The 25,416-nt window shown below is 36.0% G+C and overlaps 6 protein-coding genes across 9 annotated transcripts; 3 read left to right on the top strand and 3 right to left on the bottom strand.

Moving 5' to 3' along the window:
• Positions 1 to 293: 293 nt before the first annotated feature.
• On the top strand, positions 294 to 1,751 carry LOC105962828 (phylloplanin). The gene is made up of 2 exons (XM_012987165.2): positions 294 to 537; positions 1,164 to 1,751. The coding sequence occupies exons 1-2, from the start codon at positions 339 to 341 to the stop codon at positions 1,451 to 1,453; spliced, it is 489 nt and encodes a 162-aa protein (XP_012842619.2). The 5' UTR covers positions 294 to 338; the 3' UTR covers positions 1,454 to 1,751.
• A 3,225-nt stretch (positions 1,752 to 4,976) lies between these two features.
• Positions 4,977 to 6,699, bottom strand: LOC148768947 (vitellogenin-like protein). 3 transcript variants are annotated; one of them, XM_088820518.1, is made up of 3 exons: positions 6,467 to 6,588; positions 5,490 to 6,402; positions 4,977 to 5,393 (listed from the first exon to the last, which is right to left on the bottom strand). In XM_088820518.1, exons 2-3 carry the CDS (start codon positions 6,376 to 6,378, stop codon positions 5,215 to 5,217), a joined length of 1,068 nt encoding a protein of 355 aa, XP_088676644.1. In that variant the 5' UTR covers positions 6,379 to 6,402; positions 6,467 to 6,588; the 3' UTR covers positions 4,977 to 5,214. The 3 variants fall into 3 exon arrangements, with proteins under 3 accessions (XP_088676644.1, XP_088676643.1, XP_088676641.1); XM_088820517.1 differs by having other exon boundaries at positions 5,490 to 6,699; XM_088820515.1 differs by having other exon boundaries at positions 4,977 to 6,402; positions 6,467 to 6,691.
• A 740-nt stretch (positions 6,700 to 7,439) lies between these two features.
• LOC105948781 (kinesin-like protein KIN-10C) lies at positions 7,440 to 10,773 on the bottom strand. Its single transcript, XM_088820519.1, has 12 exons — positions 10,479 to 10,773; positions 9,904 to 10,069; positions 9,630 to 9,830; positions 9,364 to 9,544; positions 9,086 to 9,270; positions 8,783 to 8,985; positions 8,617 to 8,684; positions 8,385 to 8,526; positions 8,262 to 8,283; positions 8,096 to 8,164; positions 7,982 to 8,020; positions 7,440 to 7,886 (listed from the first exon to the last, which is right to left on the bottom strand). The coding sequence occupies exons 3-12, from the start codon at positions 9,792 to 9,794 to the stop codon at positions 7,854 to 7,856; spliced, it is 1,107 nt and encodes a 368-aa protein (XP_088676645.1). The 5' UTR covers positions 9,795 to 9,830; positions 9,904 to 10,069; positions 10,479 to 10,773; the 3' UTR covers positions 7,440 to 7,853.
• Positions 10,774 to 12,223: 1,450 nt separating this feature from the next.
• On the top strand, positions 12,224 to 18,111 carry LOC105948791 (fanconi anemia group I-like protein). The gene is made up of 13 exons (XM_088820514.1): positions 12,224 to 13,351; positions 13,439 to 13,520; positions 13,875 to 14,066; positions 14,145 to 14,209; positions 14,295 to 14,454; positions 14,592 to 14,837; positions 14,964 to 15,080; positions 15,161 to 15,349; positions 15,453 to 15,534; positions 15,696 to 16,624; positions 16,717 to 17,230; positions 17,298 to 17,488; positions 17,594 to 18,111. Exons 1-13 carry the CDS (start codon positions 12,288 to 12,290, stop codon positions 17,990 to 17,992), a joined length of 4,230 nt encoding a protein of 1,409 aa, XP_088676640.1. The 5' UTR covers positions 12,224 to 12,287; the 3' UTR covers positions 17,993 to 18,111.
• A 582-nt stretch (positions 18,112 to 18,693) lies between these two features.
• Positions 18,694 to 21,184, top strand: LOC105948802 (Dynein light chain type 1 family protein). Its single transcript, XM_012972034.2, has 3 exons — positions 18,694 to 19,079; positions 19,161 to 19,266; positions 20,923 to 21,184. The coding sequence occupies exons 1-3, from the start codon at positions 18,906 to 18,908 to the stop codon at positions 21,003 to 21,005; spliced, it is 363 nt and encodes a 120-aa protein (XP_012827488.2). The 5' UTR covers positions 18,694 to 18,905; the 3' UTR covers positions 21,006 to 21,184.
• Positions 21,185 to 22,563: 1,379 nt separating this feature from the next.
• On the bottom strand, positions 22,564 to 23,653 carry LOC105949701 (DUF581 family protein, putative (DUF581)). 2 transcript variants are annotated; one of them, XM_012973025.2, is made up of 2 exons: positions 23,208 to 23,653; positions 22,564 to 23,061 (listed from the first exon to the last, which is right to left on the bottom strand). In XM_012973025.2, the coding sequence occupies exons 1-2, from the start codon at positions 23,465 to 23,467 to the stop codon at positions 22,866 to 22,868; spliced, it is 456 nt and encodes a 151-aa protein (XP_012828479.2). In that variant the 5' UTR covers positions 23,468 to 23,653; the 3' UTR covers positions 22,564 to 22,865. The 2 variants fall into 2 exon arrangements, with proteins under 2 accessions (XP_012828479.2, XP_012828487.2); XM_012973033.2 differs by having other exon boundaries at positions 23,214 to 23,653.
• Between the last annotated feature and the right edge of the window lie 1,763 nt (positions 23,654 to 25,416).

The following is a 25,416-nucleotide window of genomic DNA, read 5'->3' as shown; positions in this document are numbered from 1 at the left end:
ATATAAGAAGTAAAACAAAATTAATTTCTCATAGGGGAACACCCCACAAAGAAAGCCTAAATTCGTTCCCTATTTTCAAGGATAAAAATAAAAATCACACACAAGACAATTAATTAACTTTATTTAAATCTCATTGACTATCAAATTACCGATCAAGAGTGGAAAGTGTGAGCACGCGTGAAGAAGAAAAAAATTGATCGCCAATGAATTTGACTGTCTCATTTTTTTGAATTATTATTAATTTTATTTTAGAAAATTTTATCTATAAATAGGCTCCAAATGAAGCAAATATTGCAAACCAAAATCAAGAGACAATTTATTATTTATTATAAGCTAAAATGGGCTTAAAATCACCTCTTGTTATGTTTAGCTTTTTTTTCTTGGTTGTGGGAATTACAATAATGCCACTAGCTGAAGCACAACTGCTTGGGGGGATTCTTGGCCCTCTCTTCGGCTTATTGAGAATACAAGGAATTGTCTATTGTACCCCTAATGGCAACATTGGTGTCAACGGCACTGCCACCCCTGCTTTCCCTAGTAAGTTTCCAATCAAGGCTAAAACCGTCATTTAAATATGTCACAAAAAACTATTATATATATGTAGTGTAACTTACAACCAACCCCTGTGTTATTGTCAAATTACAAAAAAATCCTTCATTTTTAGATAATTACAATTTACAACTACCCCTAACTATGAATCTTCTTACACGTCTACCCTTATGATGTCAAATTCAACATAATCTTCGAGATTCCATGGAATGTTCTCTAGTTTGTACTCGTTTGTGCAAAAATTCAGTTTTTTATGTACCACAATCTGATATATACAATGATTCTATATAATGATTCCACTAAATTTGACACTGTAAGGCTGAACGTGTAAAAAAATTTATAATTGAGGGATGACAGTAATTATCTAAATATAAATGGTTTTTTCATAATTTGACCAGGCCAGAGGTGGTTTTAATTTAGACCTATATGTATATATATATTTTTATATAAAAAGAATAATATTTTATGAGTAATATATTATTTAATTTATTTCATAAATTAAATATTCAAGTTTATATATGCATGCATGTGATTTTGTGAGACAAACAAATTAAATTAATAAAAATAATAAATTGAAAAAATGTTTAATAATTAATTAATATATATAATTGCAGATGCATTAGTGCAACTGCGATGTGGAGGAAGTGTGATATCCACCGCCACAACAAACGGATCTGGAGTATTCTCTATACTATTGGACCCACTCAACTTTATCCTCTCCACGGTTCTGTCAGGCTGTAGACTCGCCGTTAACACGCCGTTAGCATCTTGCAACGCCGCTTTGCCGTCGGTGGGCGGCCTCGTTTCTAACCTTCAGTTCATCGGAAACACCGTCGCCGGACTATTGAACGTCGGAAACCTCATCCCTAGTGGGTTCTTGTTCAATGCTAGCATCGTCAACTGATTATAAAAATATATATATGCCACACTCATCATGCATGCATGCATGGGATAACGATAATCCCCCCCCCCCCTCTCTCTCTCTCTCTCTCTCTCTAGTCTCTAATATAATAAATAGTTTATATATATGCCATCAATAAGTGACACTATTCACTTGAATGAATTTATGTTTAATTTTTGTTGGGTTTTTTTAATTTTGCAAAAGTGTGGCAGTAATTTATGTAATATAATATCCAAGTTTATATATCAAAAGTGTTGTAGCATTGAATTCTTGATTGTACTTGTGACACCATCTTATTATAGACGGGTAACTGATGTTATACCTGATTATTTATAAATTCAACTATACATCTACACATAATCATACACATACTTATATGTATGTGTGTTTAATGAATGATTATTAAATGAGATTTACGGTTGAGATTAACCCGGCTTCAAAGTTTGTTTGAGTATCGTATGTATAACATAAGAGTAAATTCTACTTTCTCCTCTTGTACTTTGGCTCGATTTACCCCCTTCTACTCTCAATTGTATCGATTTGCCCCCTTGTACTTTGGCTCGATATCACTTTACGACCTTCTACTTTCAATTGCATCGATTTGCCCCCTTGTACTTTGGCTCGATACCACTTTACCCCCTTCTACTCTCAATTGCATCGATTTGTCCCCCGTACTTGAAAATTTGTCTCAATGTGACCCTCGCCGTTAGTTTTCAGACATTTAACCTTAACACCGTTTGATCTAAAGTATGATAATTACTAAAAGTCACCCCTCCCAGTTTAGATAATTATTAAAAAAATATAAAAAAAAACAAAAAAATAATAATAAGAAAATTAAAGACAACAAGAAAACATAGTCCACGACGCCAGCTACAATTTATTTTTTAATTTTTTTTTTTTTTAATAATTATTTAAATTGAGAGGGGTGGTTTATTTGTAATTTTCAAAATTAGATCAAACGGTGTTAAGGTCAAATGTGTGAAAACTAACGGCGAAGGCCACATGAGACAATTTTTCAAGTACATGGGGCAAATTGATGCAATTGAGAGTAGAATGAGATAAAATGATATCGAGCCAAAGTACAATGGGGCAAATCGATGTAATTGATAGTAGAATGGGGTAAAATGATATCGAGCCAAAGTACAAGGGGAAAAGTGGAATTTACCCTTAACATAAAGTACCAAATTTGGACCATATGTTTTCGTTCGATATGTTATGAAATTTGGTACAAAATCGAACTAAAATCAAGCTTGCTACTTGAGTTTGATGTTTGTTCGGCTTCAATGAAAGCTCGGTCGAGTTCATCTAAATTGCTAGTTACACCGATCGATCTGGGACACAACTTTTAAAGCTCGATAAAACTCGAAATTGCTAATTCGAGCGTGGCTTAAAACTTAAAATAGCTTCCCCCCCTAGGATCGACCTTGGCTTAGATATAGCTAGGGGGGGTGATTTAATGTATCATGTGTAGAAAAGAATTCTTTTGACTTATTACAAGGGTAATATTAAACATGACATCATAGAACTTGAATAATCTACTGAAATCAAGAGAGTTAGAAAAAAAAAATCTATTTTATTTTATTTTATATATATATATATATATATATATATATTTTTTTTTTTTAATATTTATTTTTATATTAATGAAGAAAGAAGGAACAGCTTGAAAAAGGAATAATAATTGAAGAGAGGTGTGAGATCTGACAGCACATGGAAAAATTCAGTGATTTTTGGTGTCTCAAGACAAACAAGTACTGGTGTTATACAAATAATGCTCTTCCAAAATAACAAAACACTACAATTAATTTTACTCCACCAACTCACATAAATGAAATACTACACTATGCATGTTGTAATATTAATATTTATTTTGGTGCCCTTGTAATGGAATATCAAAAAATGAGCTAATAGCACATACCCCCTGTGTTATTCACAATTGCTGAAAAATCCCATGTAATAAAAAAATTAGCAAGAAGCCCCGTAGGCCGTATGCTCTGTTTTTGAAAGCAACACTGGTCATTGGTCCTTATTTCGAAACTTATTGTTGACTTATGTGAAACGACCAAATTACCCTTACAAAAGAAATATTTAAAATAAAAATAAAAATGTAATACGCTCGTGCATTACACGATAAGTTGGTAGGGTTTTTTTTGACTTGTGACTATTTTTCACGTGAGGGTTCCTGTTAATTTTTTTAAAACCAGGGTTTTTTTAGCAATTAAAGATTATACGGGGATAGCGTTTGGAAAAAAAAAACCGTTAAAAAATCTCCCTAAGTTGAGGCCTTTAGAAATCAAAATATCCATCAATGTTTGGAGTTTATGTGAATCATATCTAATCTATGTCTTTTTGGACCCCTTGTGTAATAATCATCTATGCTCCACTCATTCATTTATTTTATTTATTTAATTTAATTTTTTTTATTGCAAAGAACAGTCTTTTCATGGCTAAGTGTACTATGAAAAAAAATGTTTTTCTTTCTTACAAGATATTTGTGATTATATTAGGATGATATGTTTAGTGTGTGTGTGTGTGTACAACTGTCACATCTTGTTTGATAGTCATATATACAGACACTACTATAATAGTATAATTAAATCACCATGTTTTCTTGAAGAAAGAAACCTCCATGTAATTAAGTGGCGGAGCTAGTATAGGGTCGACCCTCTACAGTTATCAATTCATATTATTTTATATATATAGATATGTAACATTTTTGTGTATAATAACATTAACGGCCCCTGTAGAAATGTTTTAATGCATCCAGCTTTCCGGAAATTGAAATCCTGGCTCCGCCATTGAGCATAAGACTAAGTACAGTAAATTAAAATTACAAGAAAAATCATATCCATAGTTCACCTTATATACCACAACTCACACAAGAATTTATTCTTCAAACTCAGATAATGTGTGTGTGTGTGTGTTTTATGTGCATGCATGTGTGTGAGTGTGTGTTTGGGGGATTAAGACATTTCAGATGTGTCTTTATCTGCCAAACATGTGCAACATTTTGACTCTAAAACTTTAGGAAATGATTCTTTTAAATTATTTTCCCTAACTTTTTATATGTAATGTTTCACAATGATTAGACAAAAAACCAATGGGGTCAATATTGCACATGCTCAACTTATAGCTAGTGTCACATGTGATTCAATCTTTAATTTCAATTTATTTATTTGGCAATCTAAAATGGCAGCACATCAACTAAATAGCCTCCTGGATAGAGACACAATCAACTTCATCTATAATCCCAAAATCCATGCATAAAGTAATAATGAATCATGTCAATTACTAACTTTTAGCATAACTTCTGTATAGTCTAGTGGGGAAATCATATGCTACACTTGGTATTTATTAACCGTAGACGAGGTTAAATAACCGACTAAGCACACATACACATGGGTGTGTGTGTAATTATGTGTTGATCTACGGTTTACAATCATATCACCCGATGTTAATAATCGGGTGCAGCATAGAATTTCCCGGCTAGTTGGGACAATCCATATTTCAAATAATCATGACAAAATTTACCATATAGATCCATTTATTTCTCAAACCACATCAAACTGATATACATAGATTGGCTTTACTATAGTCCAATATAAATCAACTAAAAATAAAATAAATTAACATCAATATAACAAAAGGGCAAACAAAAAAACATGGGGATGAAACAGAGTAAAACAAAACCAAGAATGTGAAACTGTATAGTAGTAGTAGTAGTAGTAGTAGTACCGGCGAATCTTTCTTGGTTTCGTTCTTCCTCAGCCACTCACCGCCAGCAAAGACGGGATTGCTGCCAAATTAGGAGCGGCGTTCTTGGCGGTTTCCCGTTTTCCGGTGGTGGAATTCTTAGTGAAAGCTCTCATTGGGCTTGCAAGTGCCCACCCCCAACTCTTGCTCCTCCCATGAGAAAGATTATGATGCCTTAATGATGAATTAGCTGCATTATTATTACTACTATTATTATTATCCAAATAAGACGAAGACGAAGAAGAAGACGAGGAAGAAGTGATCATAAAACCGCTGAAAATCCCACCACATTTGACTCTCTCCTTAATGCAATCCTGCCCATTAGTACCGATTTTCGGCTTTCCTTCTCTCTGAGACTCGACTCGGCGAAGAGTACAGTCGCCGAATCCGGTGGAGATTCTCTCGAAAAAGTCGCCGGAGAAGCTTCTGCTGCCACAGCCGACGGATCTGGATCTCGACACCTTTCTGTCGAATGCAGCTTCGTCGGGACTCTCGTTCTCATCCACAACTATAAATTCTTCCCTTTTCTTCTCCGTCACCGCCACCACCGCGGTTGCTGCCGCCCGGGATCGAATCGAAGATGATCCCACCGTGCTGGACACGGTGCTAGGCGTGAAGTTGGAGTCTCGACTGGTGTGGTGTTTGTCGATTCTCTTTGGATTGTTGTAGAGGAATGACCAGAACCCTCTTCTGTGAGGACTTAAATCGAAGCTGTTTTCGTCGTATAAGCGCGTACCTCTTCTCGGGGTTGCGGTGGATTTGCTTCTCTTGAAAACAACGGCGGCGGAATCTGCACCACCACCACCACCACCGCCCATTGCCGCCGCCCTCGCCCCCACATTCACACCCACGTCCTTCTTTTTCTTTTTCTTGTGTGTGGGAACGGCAAATGGCAATCTCGATGAAGTAAGGTGGTGGCGGACTTGAAGGGAGGAGGCGGCGGCGCCGCCGCTGACGGCGGCGCCGGTGGAGAAATCGGATCTAAATGAAGGGGAAGAAGAGGAGGAAGAAGAGGGGAAAACTGGTAGAGGGAATGAAGAGGAAACAAGCTTGCCGAGCTTTTCTTGGAGGCAAAAAGCGCAGATCCCACCTTGTGGGGTGCTGTTTTTGTATGGGTGGTTTGTGCATTGCATGCTGCCTTCACCCATATCTTCGTGCACCACTTCCATCACCATTTTTTTTTTTTTTTGAACTTGAAACTGAATATTCTTGCGACCCAGATGAAAAAAATTCAATCTTGTTAACTGGGTTTTCGGTTTTTACCTCTTGGGTATAGCATCAGAACTGTTCTTGACTACTGATTCAGTGCAAGAAAATCAAGAGAGGGAGAGATGAGAGAGGAGAGAGAGAGAGAGTGAGGTCAAAGCTGTTGTGAAAGATGCTATGAATGCAAAAATGTATCAGAATTGAAGTTTGAGTGGGGAATGGGACTGAGATGGAGCACGTGGAAACCAGATTAGTCTGTGTAATAAAAAAAAGGAAATTGACAAACGAACAAGACAACCAAAACCCTAATTGTTCTTATTTAGGGGCAAGTCCTGTGGGCCGTGTTTGGAATCATTTTTAAAATCAAGAGGGCAATTACTACAAATTGTCAAAAGAATAATTTAATTCATGGTGTATAATCAGAAGACACTATTCTCTCCACTACTTGTAAATGAATGAATTTTCAATATCCACAAGTATACCACAAAGAAATAATAAAATCTAAAAAAATGACCAAAGCATCTTCTCGTAAGATCTATTTACGAAAAAAAACCTTACTATTTCATAATTACATACATCCCTGCAATTTGTATATTTCTTACGTTTACAGGAGTTGTATGTAATTTTTCAAAAATAAGAGGGTTTTCGTGAATAGACTTTAATTCATGGAGGTGGTTTTAATTTATCCTTTATTTATTTGATGCTAATTTAATTAAATTGGTTGATGGTGTGTCATTATCAGCCAATCAAGGGACTGATTTTAACACTTAAACAACCTTAGCCTCACATGAACATGGGGAATCTGCAGACCACATTTTGTCTTATTATTCTTGTGAATATATATACATGTCAAATTGGATCTTGATTTACATAATATTTTAGTTAGCCCAACTAAAAATTACTAACATAAGAAGTAGAATATAATCAAAGTGCATGATTGTTCCAGTTTGTTTTAATTCCTTTCGATTTTTAAACGTTACATTAGCGTTTGGGTTGATAAGCAATCAAGTCAAGCTCGAACGAGCTTAACTATATTAACCTTATACGCATATGTTATTATTTTTTTTTCAATCACGCTCGAGCCGAGTTTTACAACTTATCAAATGAATATACGTTTTCAAGCTTTATGTTAGTAAATCAAGACTTTAAGTATCGATTTCGAATTTAATTTCGAGTAATTTAATTTTGATTTTCAGCTAGATTCGAATCCCTAATTTGATGCAGGATCAATTCACTGCACTTAGCATTCAGGTACTAATAGTCCATTCTACCCTTCTTCTCTTACTCATTTTTTTGCATGTACACATCATTAACAATTGTCGAGTTAGGCTATTATTAACAAACACTTACCGATATAAGTCGCTGATATTTCATGTTTTCTGTGGAATCTTCAGTTAGAACCAAGTGGAGTCAGGCATATATATATATACATCGAGGATTCGATCTAATCGAGAAAATCCTTCATCAAGTCTTTGGCCTGCATAATAAAAAATCAAACGGAAAAAGTTACAATACATTTTTAATAAGGAAAAAAAAAATGAAAGTTTGAAACCATATAATTTCATAATGCACCTGTTTTACCGACACTCCGATACCCTTTAAATCTTCAAGCTGTAGAGCAAAATACTACATTAATATTGAAAAACAAACACGAATACGATTAATGTTTCAGAAATAAATCCTTACGGTCTTGAATGGTTCGGGAGATTTTTTCCTACATTCCAGAATTCGTTGAGCCCGTTTCGGCCCAATACCCTGTATCAACCAGATATGTAGCAACGAAGATAAATTCAATACACGTGATTAAGATAAATGTAAGCATGATTTCAGACATTAAAAGTGACTGATATACCTTCAAGCTTCTCAACTCTTCGCTGCAAATAATTGAAAAAAAAAATAATAAGAATTTGAGAACTAGACCAACCATAAGATTTTCACAGATAAATATCCTCAAATAAATATAGGAATGACTTACTTATTCGCAGAATTGAGAAAATCGAGATATTTTTGTTCGAAAGACTGTTTGATCACAGATCTGCAACAGCTGGTTGGAGTCGCAAATCTTGCACTGGAATGTTGAATATCCTCTGGCATATTAACTGTCGATGAGGATGAATCTACGTAGAGAAATAATACACAAATCAATGCATTATCAACAAGTATTTAATGCATTTTTATCGATTACGTTTGGTGATAGTTTGTTGTACCTGCTTCAAAATGTGTCTCGACCTGATTTTGCTTAGCATTCACTGATTTTGCTTCTACAAAGAGTTCCCTTAGAAGAAGAAGAAAAAAGGTAGTTATATGTCAATAGCAACTCCAACTTAATCTCAATTGACATCAAGTTAAATTCGACGTGGAAGTAGGTTTTACCTTCCTTCCAAGATGCAACTAGTCTTGTTTGTCGAAAGGAGCCGACTACGTGTAACCTGTTTTTTACCACTCAAGGAAGCAGACATAATCTTCCGATTTTGACTTCTGTTAGTAGAGTCTGTTAATACTTTCTTGATGCCTTGAGACGAACAGCGATAAATTAAACCCATAAGGCTCAGAGAGTCCTGACAAAAATAAGGATTCTGCGAATAACAAAGACAACAACACAATGTTAAGACTTTAAGGTTAGGATAATCAAATGACTGAGACAAAGACAATTAAGGTAGAGCTCCAAACACATACCAAGCAAGTGAGAAGTAATACTTGACTTCTGCCACCAGGCGGATCTTGTAAGATTCGAGTGAGTTTACTTCCCCGATATGGTACCCAAGTCTCGTTTGAGTTAATAGCCCTAACAACATCCAGTAATGCATACAACAAATTGTTGTTCTCAAAACTACCGCAACTGTTTCTAGGATCCTCGTAAGCTGATAAGATGTGGAATACATAATTAGATAAATGATTGAACAAATGAATATAATATTCAAATGTAAATGAAGATTCAGGAATTAATCAGACACCTGCTAAATCAACGAAATTAATCTTGTTTCCCGACTTTGATTTAAGTTTGTCGTCTTCAGATGGTAGGTGCACTATCAAGCCCTTGCTGTGTGGCAAATCCGTTGGTTTCAATTGAGTACACCTAGAACTCGTTTGACCGAAGTATATATTATAAAATTCTGTAATACTGCTCACGGGGACCTGCAAAACATATTAAAGAACCGAAACAGGTTTGAAACAAGAACAAAGGTTCGGAAACTTTAGCAAGTTCAGACATATTTCTTGCCTGAGAAAGTCCTTTAAGGTTGACTTTGCCTTGAGCATCTTCTAGTATTTGAATGGCATGATTGTCGGGGTTTAAAAGATCTTTCAAATGCTCTTGTGTCAGTTCATAGAGGGAGATAGAAACTGACTTGCCTAATTCCTTTGCTTTGGAAAGGATTTCCGACATTGCAATCACAGCTAGACCTGGTTTCTCTCGACACCCCTTCATTATAAATATACTTCATCATTAACGAAGAATATGCGTTTTTCTACAGAGACAGAGAAACGAAAAAAACCTGTATGGAGTAAGTTTTGCCACTTCCTCGCGCTCCTAGAGCGATCACTGATATACTCAGGCCATCAAAAATCTCTAAAATCAGGGGTTTTATCTCTCTTGAATATATCTGATTAATTTCTTCGTGTTGTTGATAGCAATAGTCCAGCTCATACCCATCCCTTCGACTAACACACAAATCCAAAAGAAATGTAAAAGATCAGATACGATTCACGCTGTAAAACAGAGAAGCTGATACATAGCACTCAAATTGCTGAATCTTTCAATTTCACTGAATTACCAGGTATTATTTATAGCAGTATTTATTCACCAGTGTATTCGTAGACCATATTCATACATATTCATCAGCTAACACTTCATCAAACTCAAGGCACTGAAAAACCATCTTAAAAAACCCTAAATTACTTACAATCTAGTCCGATAATCCACTATCTAAGAAGCTGATATAAATCAAAATTTCCACAAGTAATCTCAAAATGAATACAAAACTGCAGCTAATTTTTCATCAATCGTTGAAATGCGTATAAATTTCAGAAACCAGACAATAAACAAAATATAACATTAAAACGAAATAACCTGTCGAGAAAGACCGTAGATATCTCTGAAGAGCCTTTTCCAGGTGCCGTTTGAACTGAAATCCACGGGTTTGAATCGTGCCTTAGGGTTTCCGATTCTTCGTCGGTTAAACCCCTTACTTTGCCGACGATTCGCACTTTTTCTAGGATTATCTGATTTAGCGCTGTGTGGTTCTGCCATTGGAGGAGAAAAATGCTCCGTGTGTGTGTGTTTGTGTGTGTTTTGGGTGTGAAAGGAGAGCGGAAGCTATAGTTGTAAGAGCGCCAAGCTAACTAATGTAAGTATGGAAGACAATAATATGGATGAAAATTAGAACCTCGATTAAAACCAGGGTTAATTATAACTACTACCGTTAAATTACGAAACAACCCCTTATATTTGGGTAATTACAACAATTTTCTCAAGTATAAATATTGTTACATGTTCATCACTGCAGTTTCAAATTTAGTGGAATCTTATATGTTACATGAAATATTCTCAATATTGTACCTATTTTATTTCATTCGAGCTCCACATTGTGAAGCAAGATGATTATAAGATGTGTTTTTTGCCTTGTATCTATCAGATGTGTGGTGCATCAAAAACTATATTTTTGCTCAAAACGAGTACAACTAGATAACATTTCACGGAATCTAGATGATTATGTTGAAATTGACACCATAAGGGTAGATGTGTAAGAAGATTTACAGTTGAGGTGCAGATGTAATTATCCAAACATGCAATTTTTTTATTTTATTTTTGTAATTTGACCATACCTCAGGGGGCGATTGTAATTTACCCTTAAAACAAATTCCTAATTTTGCAATATTCCAGTTTTTTTGGTTTGTCAGTTTCTAATATATAATCGAAAATTCTAATTTTTTATATGTTCTAATTTCGAAAATTATTATAAGAATTTGGATAGTTATAATCTATGTAGTACGAAAATGGAAACGGCGATACGAGGAAATAATAAAAGAGACGGAACTTGAGAGAAACGTATAAATATTAAAAGTATAGGGTATATTTTTAAATGTTCTATATAAACATATATAAGTTTTTATTTATGTATAATTTTTTATACAAACATATGCAAAATGAATTTTAATATCAACTATCAATTTACGGTTGATCATTAAATCATGTAAATAATTCGATAAACAATAAAAAGGAATTAAAAATTGGCTATAAAAATGTTTCTAACTTTTTATAAATTGCAAAATAATCCATAAGGAGTCCGACAGGTGTCATCGAGTTTCGGAGTCGAAGTTTCCGTGCTATATAGGTCATAATACTAAATATTATCAAATATTCATACCACTAAGATGTATTTTAAATATAATTTATGTAAATAAATATAGATATTTTTTTTGCAATTATTTTTTTTTCACTTGTTGTTAATTCAAATATCGGGCAAAATCGGCCACCTCATGAGATATGGCTAAATTACGGAAAAAATCCTTCTTATTGGGTAATTACAACCACCCTCTATTTTTAAATATTTTTACATAAAATTTATGTAATTCGGTTATTTATCGAACCAAATCGTATATTTAGTTCGGTAAACGGTATGAAATGTTGGCGTACCTAAATTTCGGTTCGATTTTACGGATTTAACATCTTTAAATTTACCTCTGGAGGGGTATTTTTCGTAAGATAATACATGGTTGGGAGTGACTGTAATTATACAAATAGAATGGTGGTTTTTGTAATTTGACCATAATTAAGGGGTGGCCGGCCCTTAAAATATTTTTGATATTCACACTTTCCACGAAATTATTTCCCGCCAAAACCATTACCACCGAACCTTCGACACCCACCACCACCACCATGCGCCCCGCCGTCAAGCTGCCGCGAAACTCCACCACCGCCCTCCACCGTCCACCACAACCGCCGCCGTTAACGGACACCGAAATCATTTCTCTCGCCCAACACCACGGCCACACATCCTCCCAGCTCCCACCCTTCCTCCTCTCCGAATCCTCACACCCAACCCTTCTCTCCTTCCTCCACTCACGCGCCACCGCGGCCACACCCAGCTCCTCCTCATCCGTCTCCGACTACGTCTCCTCCCTCCTTTCCCTCATCTCCCGCCACCCCTCCTCCGCCCTATCGTCCCTCCTTCCGCCCCTGCTCCACTCATACCTCTCCCTCTTCACCTCCCACAAGATCCCACACGACCGCAACTCTTTCTCCACGCTCCAGCAACTCGTGGGCTACATCGACTCAGTCGAAACCAGCGAGTTACCCAAACTCATCGACTCAATCACATCGTACCTCCCCCAAATCAACGATTTGGAAGATGCCCATCTCTTGATTCTCCTCCCAAAGTGCGTCGAATTGGTCAGAATATCGAACGAAATCGATAAGCCCGTCGAATACATAAGCTCGGTTATCGACTCTCTCCTTAATTGCGACTGGAGCAAGGTCTTGCTGATCAAAATGGTGCAAATTGTCCGGGATTTTTCGTCCTGTATCGATAAAGTGAGAAAGAGTGAGTTCCTGGAAAAGATTTTTGCGAAAATGAGGGACGACGTCGAAATACAGGATTTGCCGGGGCTGGTTTATCAGTTGTTGGTACTGGCAACAAAAGGGTTCGGAAAACGACAAGTGATTGAAGGCGTTGTGTTGTATTTCGGGGGTACGAAAAAGGGGGGTTCGATAATGAAGCAAGTGGAGGGTACGGTTTTGCTTCATGTGAATTTTGCGGTGAAGCAGGACACGTCGTTGGGGCAGGAGGTTTTGGGTCTGGTTCGATTGGATTCGAGGGCGTTTAATCATTTTACTGTTTTGATTCTGTTGTCGATTGCTAGAATCAGGAGATTCAACGAGAGTGCGGTCGCTGTTCTGAAAACGGCGCTGCTTAATGCTTATAAAGATTATAAGTTTGCAAAGTAAGTAGTTCGTTTTCGCTACTGTACTTTGGTGATCGTTGTATTTGTGTTAATGGTTTTCATCGTTGTGATTCATTTTCTTGTCAGAGTGTGTAGATGGCTACCGGATGAACTGAAGGAGGAATATGTGGAGAAAGCTCGAGCAATAGAAAAGGCGATTCTTAAAGCTGTGAGCTATTTGTCATTTTACACTCTTCCACGATCAGATTTTTTTCGTTTTCGTTTTGTATGCAGCTGGATTTATGAACAACGCTAAAAATGATGAACTATGTGAATGTGGAGAGGACTAGATCAATTATATTATGCATAGTTTCCGTGTCATAAGTATTCAGTTGCTCGAGAATTTCTTACGTTTTTCGTTTCCCTTCTCAATTTCTTGGTGGCACAAAAGCATGGGCCATTTCATGATTTTATACAATTACTTGAAATTTTTCGTATGGGGATTCCTAGAAGTACGGATAAATGATTAACCGTAGCTACGTTTGTTGTTGTTTTTTATATGTTTTTTGTTCCGTTCTCGCAGGTGAATGCAAGCCATTATGGCAGAGAACATATTTTACCCAGTATAGTACAATTTGGATTTGGATTACTTGAAGGGGTAGAAGAGGGAACACAAAAAGAAATCTCGAAATCGGACGGGCTAATGGGTACCGAGGAGCTCGGTGCTCAGGTGCTAAAATGCTTGTTTGAAGTACACGACATGTCAAGAAACGAGGTCAGTAATCCAATATAGTATGCCTGCATGAATATGATGTTCAAAATTACATGTTACTGAGCTAATTTGTCTTTTCAGATAATCGAGCAATCAAAATTACACGTTCTTTCTCTGAAGCCTGAACGTTGCTTCCCCATACTAAGGTGGTACTATTAGATTATTTTCATTTCTTTTGTTTGTGGTGCAAAAAAAAAGTTGAGCTTATTTCGTTTCATACGTTGTCTCCAGATTGCTTGAGTATCTCGTCCAGGTTCATCCGCATCCGATGTTGGAACACGTGTCGCACTTGAAAGAAATGCTGGATTATTTCGCATTTATGGACGATAAGATTTCTTATCGCCTTGTTACTGTTCTACTCCCTCTCGTCAAGTTCAGTCGTGATCTTAAGGTACTCAATTTGCATTACGGATATTATTATACATCCGAACTAGTGGAGTTTATATATGTTTTCTTGATCAAATAATATTTTTACCAATATCAGAGTAACTAACTTAAACCTCCCTATGTAACTTTTCGACTACGAAGGATTACGTCATCTTGGTTTTACGAAAGGCTATGTTTAGACGAGAAAACACAGTTCGTCTTGCTGCATTAAACGCCATTTTGGACCTCATTTTAGCTGAAAAACAATCAAAAGCAGACGGGCTTTTTTCGTTTCAAGAATCAAGCAGTCAGGCGAGTTGCAGCCAACAAGCTGAAGTACCTCAACCGACTAAGGCGGACCTTTTCCAAGAACTTAGTGGTGTGCTTCAAAGATGCCTTTATCAGCAGGTTCGTTTCAATGTTTATTGCCTTTCACAACTCGTATTTTTTACTAGATTCGAAATTTTATACGAACAGAAACGTATTTGTCGAGATGCGCGCTCCATTTCATTTAACAATTTTGTTTTTTTTCAGGCAAATGTCCGAGAGAGTTTGTACAATGGTTTAGTGAAGCTTGTTCTGGTGGACCCCCTAACTGCCGGCACCATATTTGATTTTCTCTTGTTCCACTTCCAGCGATTTTACAGAGAGGTAATTCTGTACAAGAACTTAGTCGAGACCAGTTTTGCATGTACCCATGATTTTGACAGTATTTTTTTTCTTCTTCTTAGGATGCAGAGGTTCAGTTAGGTATCGATCAATGTCTGAAACAAGAAAACGGAAAATTTGGTATTGAAGAGCCGCTCGACTGCCTTCTCTTTTCTGTATCTTGGATTCTTCTCCTCCAACCGCAAATTAGGTCCGATCAGACTTCAGAGTCGCAACCTTGTTTTGGCTTCTCCATCACTCAGGACAACGAGGTGATTGAATTTCGTTACAGTTAGTATGAAACTACTAGGTCTCTTTCTTGTAATCGACTTGAAATATGTGGTTTTCACTGACGAAATATTGGCACAAAATTAGGCTGGAAAATCTCTGTCGGGAGAGTCGTTCTCAAATGCTGTCACAAAGATCCGGAAGTTTCTGAGAAATGGGAATTTGGAAGGTATTCTTTTCAATTGTAATAACTTATATTTTCTTCGGGGTTTATATGGTTCCACTGTCCGTAAGAGCGTTCGTTTCGATTATTTTTCATTTGTTTGTGGCTGATTTGTGACTTCTAACAGTAGTTGTTCCTTATGTTCGTTTCAATGGCATGTTAGTTAGGTCTGCTGGGCAAAAATCAAGATTCATGCTCTACACCGATACAAGAAGAAAAACGGAGGTGTTCTGCTACACTAATATTGGGGATTATTGAGGTTGTAATGAACAACATTGTCGCTGAGCTGGCGAAAGCTGCTGATGCACAGAAATCGGAACTGGAGAAGGAGCTTTCTCAGTTTGTCGAGATTCACGATTCTGTGGAGAAATATACATCCAATTCTAGACAGTGCAGTGGAAATAGAAAATCAATAATACGGCCTAGTGCTAGCGATTCTTCTCATAATAACAAACTTGCTTTAGGCACTACCAAATCGAGTAGGGAACGAACTCCTCTATTGTCAACTTTGACCATCCATCGGCTCTTGCAATTAGCACTAGAGTTATGGGAACTCGATTCTTCGAAGAAAAATAGCCAACTTTCCTCTGGCAAAGCACAAGCTATCAATTTCAAAACTTTATCTTGCGTTCTACATATGTGCCTTCGTCAACTGAAATTTTTCTCTTTCGTCGGAAAAGACGATCCGCTGAAAAAAATGATCTATGGTGAAATTAAGCTTATCGGGCCGTCAGTAATGAATATAATTTTGTCTCTCAAGGCTGTGCCGAAATCCGAGAGAGATAGTAGTAAGAAAGAACCAAAAGGAAGGAAAGATTTCGAAGATAGGCTGGAATATATTCATTTGGCGTTGCTTTGTTTGAAAAGAGTAATCGAGATAAGCTTGCATTCCTCAAATTACTCTGGTTTGATTGACGATTTGGTGTCGGCCAATCGAGTCGACGATGCTTCAACTGCTGCTGTGGGTGATGAAGAGTGTGAATTAGCCGAAGGCATTGATGAACAAAGCACGAAAAGCAAAGAATTATTCATCAAGAAGAGTATAGAGCCACTACTGAACGAGTTTCTCGATTTTTCTTTCTTCCGTGAAGCTGAGGTCAGCATAATTGTGCTTTGTATCTCATATTACATATATATTAAATTGGAAAAATGCCTTTGAAATTGAACTATATAACATGTCTTTCTCAGATTCTCTGCGACATAGTACTGATGATTGGCAACACGTTGCCCGAAGAAAGGAGGAATATTCTTGGATCATGGACGATGAAAATCATCAAAACCAGTCATATAACAAACTCAAAGGTTGCGAAATGTTTGGTCTTTACTACGGTTAACTTAACCTCGCCTCCTTCAGACTTTATTATTGCCGAAAATATGTCTGCAGAACTTCTAACAGTCGTTGGATCGGAGGGTCCCACCGGTCCCACTGAGCCTTTAGATATGTCCGAAAAATTCCCCGTTATAAACAAATCAACATGCGCTGCAATAGCATCAACTATATTGCAGTCGGTCGAGTCAATTATTCTTGATTTTGACTCGATTATGACAAGGCTGAAGACACACTACGTAGCTACTCAGAAAGGTGCTTCTTTTAATCGGAGTGGCGAAACGGCTACAGAGTTAGCAGTTGAAGAGATTCTATATTCGAGAGCAGAAGCTGTTGTCGAAGTCCTGTCGCATTTTGTTGCGATGAATTTAAAGGGTAATTTTCTTGTCTGAAAAAAATAAATATTTTATGCCGTATTCTAACATTGTAAAACGATATGCAGAAACACAAGCAGAGCATTTGCTGAGATTGTCGGCGAAGTTTTACAAGAATCTATCGAAATTATCGAAGCTGAGAATTGCTCTAAAGGGGTGCAAGCAAGTTTTGCCGAGCTTGAACTACGAGAGGCTAGTGGAAATAACGTGCAGGAAATTGACAGCACCTATTTATAATTTCATGGCTCAAATGCAGAAGGTATATTATTATTTATTTATTACGGGACGTTGCGTTTTTGTGAAATGTATTAATTGAATTATGTTATCGAATTTATGATCGGTTTTTTCTGTTGCTGCTTTGTAGAATCAACAAGAGAGCAACAAAACGAAAGGGATAGTAAATAAAATCAAGAGGGAAAACAAATACATACCGGACTTGATTTTCCAGATAGAAGACTACGAAAAGTATCTGATCCAGCTCAGCAAGGTCACGAAGGTCAATTTGTTGCGGCATGCGAAACGAAGCACGTCTCGTGACTTCAAAATTGTCGAGCCGGTGAATCAAGAAAATGAAAATGGATCGGCTGAAGAGAGTGGCGGTGAAGAGGGAGAAACCGACAGCTGTCAGTTGCCTGAACAGAGTGGACCGGTGGCTGAAGAGGAGAATAGTGAGGATGAAGATGAAGACGAAGATTCTCTCGTTCGAGTTAAAAGAGCGAAAACGAGTTTAGTTGTGCAGGACTCATCAGATGAAGAAGCATGAATATAGCTAGAAAAAAAAATATTTAAAAAGGCAAACTGCACTTCACCTCCTAAAAAAGTACCTTTTTTGCACTTTCCCCCCTAAATTATAAAAAAAAATAAGATTGTCCCCCATCGAAATTTATAGCTCGGTGTACTTTTTCCGCTTTCAAAATCCTCTTGAACCTTTTACTTAAGGTTCTCAAATAGACGAAATTCTCGTGCAAACTAGACGAATTTCTCTTCCAAATTCGACAAAATTTGTTATATGTTCTTCAAAATTATGGTAACATGGGGTGGTAAATGGCCAAATGACATTTATAGCCTTAAAGGACGAAATCACCCTTCCAATTTACTCAAACCCGGCGAGAATTAGACCGGAAATACACATTTGGGGCAAAGTGCACCGAGTTGTATATTTCGAAGGGGGACAGTCTCGTTTTTACATTTTGAAGAGGGAAAGTGCAAAACGCCATTTTTAGGGGGCAAAGTGCAATTTTCCCTATTTAAAAAATTAAATTAGGAGAAATATATGTAGATTCATATTTGGTTTGCATTATATATATAGTTTTATTGCTTTCGTGGGAAAAAGCTTCACCATGGTTTGACTGTTTGACCAGACAAATAAGGTCAAGAAAGGGTCAAATGGTAAAAAAAAACAGTTATTATAATATAGAAAATGTAAAAAAAAAAAAGAAAAAAAAAAGAAATTCCAAAATCCCTAGTCACACAGTCATCACACAGTGAAAAGCAGAGAAATTCCAAAAACCCCTCCGTCAGTCGTCAGCCAAATTAGAAAACCCAGCTTTACATATCAGACACCACACACACACACACACTCCTCTCTCTCTCTAGCTGAAGATTTATTTTCTCTCTCTAGCTGAAACTTTCATTTTGAGCGAATATCACTTTATTGGAGAAAAGGAGATTCAGAAATGAGTGCAGATTCGAAGAGGAACGGCGGTGGTTCTGCGGTGGCGCTGCCGCTCATATCCTCCTCCGACGATAGGAAATCCTCCTCCGGATCGAGTCCTGGCAAGAAAGTCATCATCAAGAGCGCAGACATGAAGGAGGACGTGCAGAAAGAGGCGATCGAAATAGCCGTTGCTGTAATCTCTCTCTCTCTCTCAATTTTTAATTTTCAATTTTTTTTTTTCATTTTCCTTACAATTTTTTGTGGTTTTCCGTAGGCGTTTGAGAAGAATAATGTAGAGAAGGATGTGGCGGAGCACATAAAGAAGATGTTCGACCAAAAGTACGGCCCTACTTGGCATTGCATCGTTGGCAAGAATTTTGGTAATCGATTTTTCTTCTCATTTTTTCTTTCTCAATTGAACATAATAATAGTCATTCATGAATGTTTTGTCAATGGAGTAATGTTTGGTTGCTGCTTTTGTTTTGGAACTCTAATATGACGTTTATTAAATTATCAAAAGGTTCGTTTCAGTACCGATTATGATTAAGTGCTCGTATGTTTTGAATAGATGTTACTTAGAGCTTGTCTTGTTGTTGAGTGTGAACTACTGAGTGATATATGAGTTCGATCTGTGAATTGACGGATTTTCCGATGGCAGATTCAGTGTTACTGTTAGGTTGTTTGTGCATATGGAGACAGCATTGAGAAATGCTAATTAAGTCACCGAATGTTGTTAGTTGTTACACTCTACTTTGATTAGACAGAGGAAGAAGTTTGATGCGAGTATTATGAGATCACATATTTATAATGGAAAATAGATTGAATCAAGTGTTGTTACTTTGTAGAAGAAAATGTGGTATCGGTTAGTTGTTTGTGTCTGGTATTAGGTGTCAAAGATTTTTGTTCGTATTGAAGGATCAGATATGTAAAATTTGTTTTGTTTAAGTATGGTATCGTGTTTGAATTGGGGAAGCAGGGTCGAAATGGAAACTACCGGGCAATGTAGATTAACATGGTTTGAGGTTTTGTCGAAACGGTAAATGAAAGAATAAAGTGCCGAAGATATTGAAATTTCATGATGTATTTCATTGGTTATTTTAAAAATTAACATAGATAACGCGTGAATTCAACTATTTAGGATGCTTCATAGGGTCACTCCCACTGAAATTTCCTACAGAAATAGCATTCTTGCCGTTTATAATATGAACTTTGTCCATCTTGTTTTTCCTTTTCGTCATTGATGTTATAACTTTTAACATATGAACAGTCCATGTCATCTTTGTGTAGTCATTATATCATATTTTATCTATTAGAAATTCATTATTATTATATAATAGTTTCTTTAGAACTTACAGTTCTATCTTGTGTGGTTTGTTACACTGAAGTTCTAAGCAACTTGATGACATCTTCTAGTATTTTCCTTCATTCAATATGAATAAAACTACCTTCGAATAACCTGAGTTTTGTTATAATTCTCTACGGATGGAGTAGAAAAATGATATGCTATTTGTCGGAATATATTATACAATGCTATTTACAATGACCTCATAATACTTTCATAGAAATTCTCGGTTTCTGATTATATTTCCCCTGAAAAAGCTTATCGAAATCGACTCTAACTCTATCAAACAAGAGTTCTTCACCAGAACGTCTCAGTAACTTGACATATTTCATCTCATTTCTTCTCGTTTTCTTTAACCGAAGAAACTGAGATCAGAGAGAACTAGCTAATGTAGTATACTTAAGCATGTTACCAAATTGATTCTGTATTAGGCACAAATTACAGAAGCTGGTAATTGATTACAGGTGACGAAAATTTTACGAGATGTATTGTCATCACCCACAAACATGTCTAACATCACTACAGCTGTTCTTTTTTTTCCCAATTATGGATTATCCAGAACAATTATTTGTTATTTTTTGTTGGGTTTTCGTTAAGTTTATCTATAAACGGGAAAAAAGTGCTTTTGGCTTAGTTAGATATTTTATATTTATGTGCGTGTTCTAATTTGTTTTTCTCCCACTTGTCCGATTAGGTTCATATGTAACTCATGAGACAAACCACTTTGTCTACTTCTATTTGGATTCCAAAGCAGTGCTCTTGTTCAAATCCGGCTGAGAGAAACGACGAATGACGAACAAGATAAGAAAGGTGACAATATCTTTATCCACCGCTTGCATTTTGTATGTATTACTAAAAACATAAAACTTTATCTGCTTTGAAGACTTTTGTTGTGCTTGTATATTTGGGTGAACTTTAACTTGCTATTCTTCTACACACGAACGAGGTTCATGATTCCCTATCGATTTTTAGGGCTGCGCAATCTGTTTTGATTGTTGGCCATAAACAAACCTCAACTGGAAAATGCAAAATTAGAAAATTTAAAAAAATTCCATCATCTGCATTATAAGTTCATGATTAATATGTGAGTTCAGTTCAATTTATGATCATCTGCATTTGATTATCATCTCTACTCTACCTCTATTCTTGATGGCATTGCATTTCTTGTTTTCTCTGTGTGTGTGTGTGTGTGTGTGTGAGAGAGGGGGGGGGGGGGGGGGGGGGGGGGGGGGGCAAAACATAGTACAAAATGTCCTTTTCCAAGAGAAGATTGGTGGGGGTGGGGGTGGAGTTGTCCAAGAAACTGAGTATATATGAGTTCAAGAATGTACTACCCACTAGCACCCCCCACCCCACCACCCCCACCCCCACCCCCACCCCCACCCCACTATTTCTGAGACTGAGAGTGTACTGTATCTGGTGCACTGGTTGTAAGAGAAAAGAGTATAGATTCTAGAAAAACTTGGTCCACCCCTGGGTTTACTAGTGTCCTCATCCCTACTGTCATATTTATGCTTTGAAGTTCTCAATTCTCACCCATCAAATTCCTCATCTTTCCACAATATCATTTAAATTCCATTTTTTTTTTATGAATAATGTCTATTTATATTTTACTATATATTTATATATAATTTTAAGGTATTTTATTCAATGTTTCAAAACGAGTATAGTTTTGCGACATCTTTAATCGTATCCGGCTCCAAATTCTAAGAATCAAGACCCGGAAAATGTCGACTCGAATCAAACCCGATAATACAACTACGTAAGAACCGGTAAAAGAAATTCGTGAGAACATATATTATGAGATGCGAATAAACGAACAATTCCATGACAAAGAACAAATGTGTCCATATTATGTATACACACAATGACACGCATACTCGTATATAATCTATAAGATGCTACACTTGGTGTAGTATGTTCTGTAATTTTAAATCATAGATCTATATAAATAATCATCCACCAAACGTACACACATGAGTGTGTGATTTATTATGAGTAGATAAATGTTTCCAGATCATCCAATGTATTTAACTTAATATATCTACAAAACCACCCGTATAGTTAGTGTTTGTGTGGGCATATAATACTTTTTATTATTGTTTCTTAAATTTTTTTTTTATGAAGATGCTACATCTGCATCATCGATCTATATGTAACCACACACACACACACGTGCATATATAATATTTGCAGCAAAGTAAGTCGTTAATTATATACGGGGTTGTATGGTAAATTTATATCAGATGTATTTATATCGGATGTATTTCACCAAGTGTAACAATCATATACCAAGTGTAACATCGAACAAACATAGTGTTAATTTGGAATAGACTAAAATCACCAAGAAGCAACCAAATATATTCTCAATATAGCAAACTTCCAAAAACACCCTTCATCTCCAAAAATTAAAAAAAAAAAGAAAAAAAAAAAAAAAAAAAAAACCAGATCCATGTTTCCTCCGCCAGCAACTTGAGCAGTTAACCCCCCTACAAACCGGCAAACCCCACCCCCCATGGCTTGATCCTATGGAAGCATTGAAGGAAAAAAAAAAAAAAAAAAAAAAAAGAGAAGAGGGCCTAAAAGCCACAAACAAAATCTACCAAGGGCAGAAATGGAAACTAAATATGTAATCACTCAGTAGGCGAAGGCGTTATAATTTGCTCGATTTGCTGCCCCTTTGCGACTACGAGAAGAAGAAGAAGATGATGACGTGGCAGCCAATGAACGGTTGTACTCTAAGGTACAACCTCTCTTTGCAGCACTCATCTCTTCTTCATCCATGAAGATCTGCCTGCACCTGCAATCCTCACTACAAAACGCCTTGTCCCCTCTGCATCAAACATTGTACATTAATTATTCATCTTTAATTTACACACAAACAAATATATACATATATATATATATATATATATATATATATATATATATATATATATATAGATAGATACAGAAAGGAAGAGAGAGAAAAATAATTACTTGTACATGTAGATGTCTTTTCCGGGCAAGAGTTTCTGCGTGCAGAGAAAACAATATTCAAGAAACCCACAAGCCGGAGAAAAACTCGATGCGTTTCTTCTCCTCGAGAAGCCCGCCGGAGACGGCGGAGCTGCGGTGGGGGAAGGAGGGTTTGACGGCGGTTTTATCATGCTCCCTTTACTGATAACTTGAGGGCTTCTTCTCTGCTCCTCGCCGGAAAGATCCTTGTTGTTCTCCAGTATTACACTTAGACCCACCATCTCATGTTCCCCTTCAAACGGCGGCGATGCGGCGGCGGGTGGTGGCGGAAATTGAGTTGTTCCGATCCGGGGGTTGATGAAAGGATTGGCGAAAAGATAAATAGGGAACGTAGTGGAAAGAGAAAGTAAAACCTGTAGTGCTTGTTAACTGCCACGTACCCCCCCTTTTGCATAGCTATCACATTTCCAGTTTTTAATTATTATTTAAAAAAAAAATTAATTGGAGAAGTTTGTTTTTGTCGTTTTGTGGTGGTGGAATTACCTTTTACTACCCTTTAATTGGGCATATTTACTGAATTTCTCTGAATTGAAAGATTTTTTTAAATAATTTTTTTTTTAACAGTGGTTAAATATTTACTGCATATTTGATTTGGCCTGTATTGATAGATATAACATTCAATAGTCCTTTTTGTCCTTTTTTATTTTTTTTTCTAGGGTTTGTTTGTATCATGAGATTTGAGAGACTAATGGGAGAACATGGAGATGGTAGACATGATCATTTAATTGGCATGATTTCACTTTGAAGTACTATCTTTTTTTTTTTTTTTTTTTTATAATTCGGATGTTCGAATTTCGTCGGATTGATTATTTCGGGGTAGATTGGTGATGTTTGGATTCGTTTTGAAGGAATAGTTGGAAAACAAAATTAATGTTTGTCTGTAATTTAAGATGAGATAATTTAAGATGAGATAAATGGACTGACCTGTCAAATGATGTTTATTGGTGTTCGGAAAATGTATCGTAGAAGAAATTTTTTAAAAAATAAAGTGATATTTGTTTGTTTTTTTAGTGAAAACATTTTTTTACTATAACAGTCAACTCTTTTGACTGAATTAGTCAAATCACGTCTGAAAGGTCAGAGTAACTTTAGAAGTTATTTTGAAGAAAAAAATCGAAAACCTTAACAAAAACGATTTTGTTTCGTGGAAATAATTAAAATGGAATGAAAAGAAAACCAAACATTGTCTTATGTCTTTCTCTACATGGGGCAATTCCAGTCAATCATATAATGGCTAGGTTAATTACATTTACATCCATTTTTTAAAAGATAAGATAGTATATATATTTACATTATGTCTATATCACACTTGGTGGCTCTTCCCAAAGTAGATAATTTTTTTTAAAATTGTGGATATGGTATTAATCTTTTTTTTAAATAGGATTAACACTAATATAGGAACTAATTGGAAAATAAGAAAGGAACATATCATAAACTTAACTCAACTTGTTAAAAAAAGGGCCTAAAAGTCAACAAAGTCATTTTGTACCTATGAATAATTAACATCAATATAATGACATGTTAGCTAATTAAGCACATCAACTCTTATGAGATACATCCAAATGATATAAAAGACAATTGAAATTCAATTATTCCTTCTTATTCAGTCATAATTCAACTTTCTTGGTTCACTCTATGCTTTGCTATATCAAGAGAAAAAAGAAAATATCTTATTGGCTTAACATAGATAAATCATGAGATTAATTTGAATTAAATTATATTATATTTATAAAATGCGACTAAGGATGTAAATAAACTGAACTAGTTCGACAAAAGCTAGGGAACAAGCTCGAATGTTTTGAGTTTGAATTTGAGCTCGAGCTCATCCTTAGATGTTCATAAGCCAGCTCGTTTTACAAATATATAAATAATAATAAACACATATTAAAAAAAATAAAAAAAACATCATTTTTTACTTTTTATTCTATAACTTTTTTAGTATCATATAAATAATTAATAATAAAAATTAATATTAATATTATGTAAAAATAAAGAAATAATACAAATAAAATGATCTCGAGTTCGACAGGTTCGACTTAACTCAAGCTCGAGTTCGAGCTCCTAAAATGGAAGCTCAATGAGCTTGAGCTCGGGCTCGAGCTCGTCAAGTGTAAATTAAGGGTGGGAAATTACTAATATATTTATATATATACATAAAACAAATGATATT

Source organism: Erythranthe guttata, chromosome 7, assembly GCF_056151865.1.
Source record: "Erythranthe guttata isolate IM_541 chromosome 7, IM_541, whole genome shotgun sequence".
Classification (NCBI taxonomy): domain Eukaryota; kingdom Viridiplantae; phylum Streptophyta; class Magnoliopsida; order Lamiales; family Phrymaceae; genus Erythranthe; species Erythranthe guttata.
The sequence above is the reverse complement of the archived record's forward strand: the minus strand, read 5'-3'. Positions and strand labels throughout refer to the sequence as shown.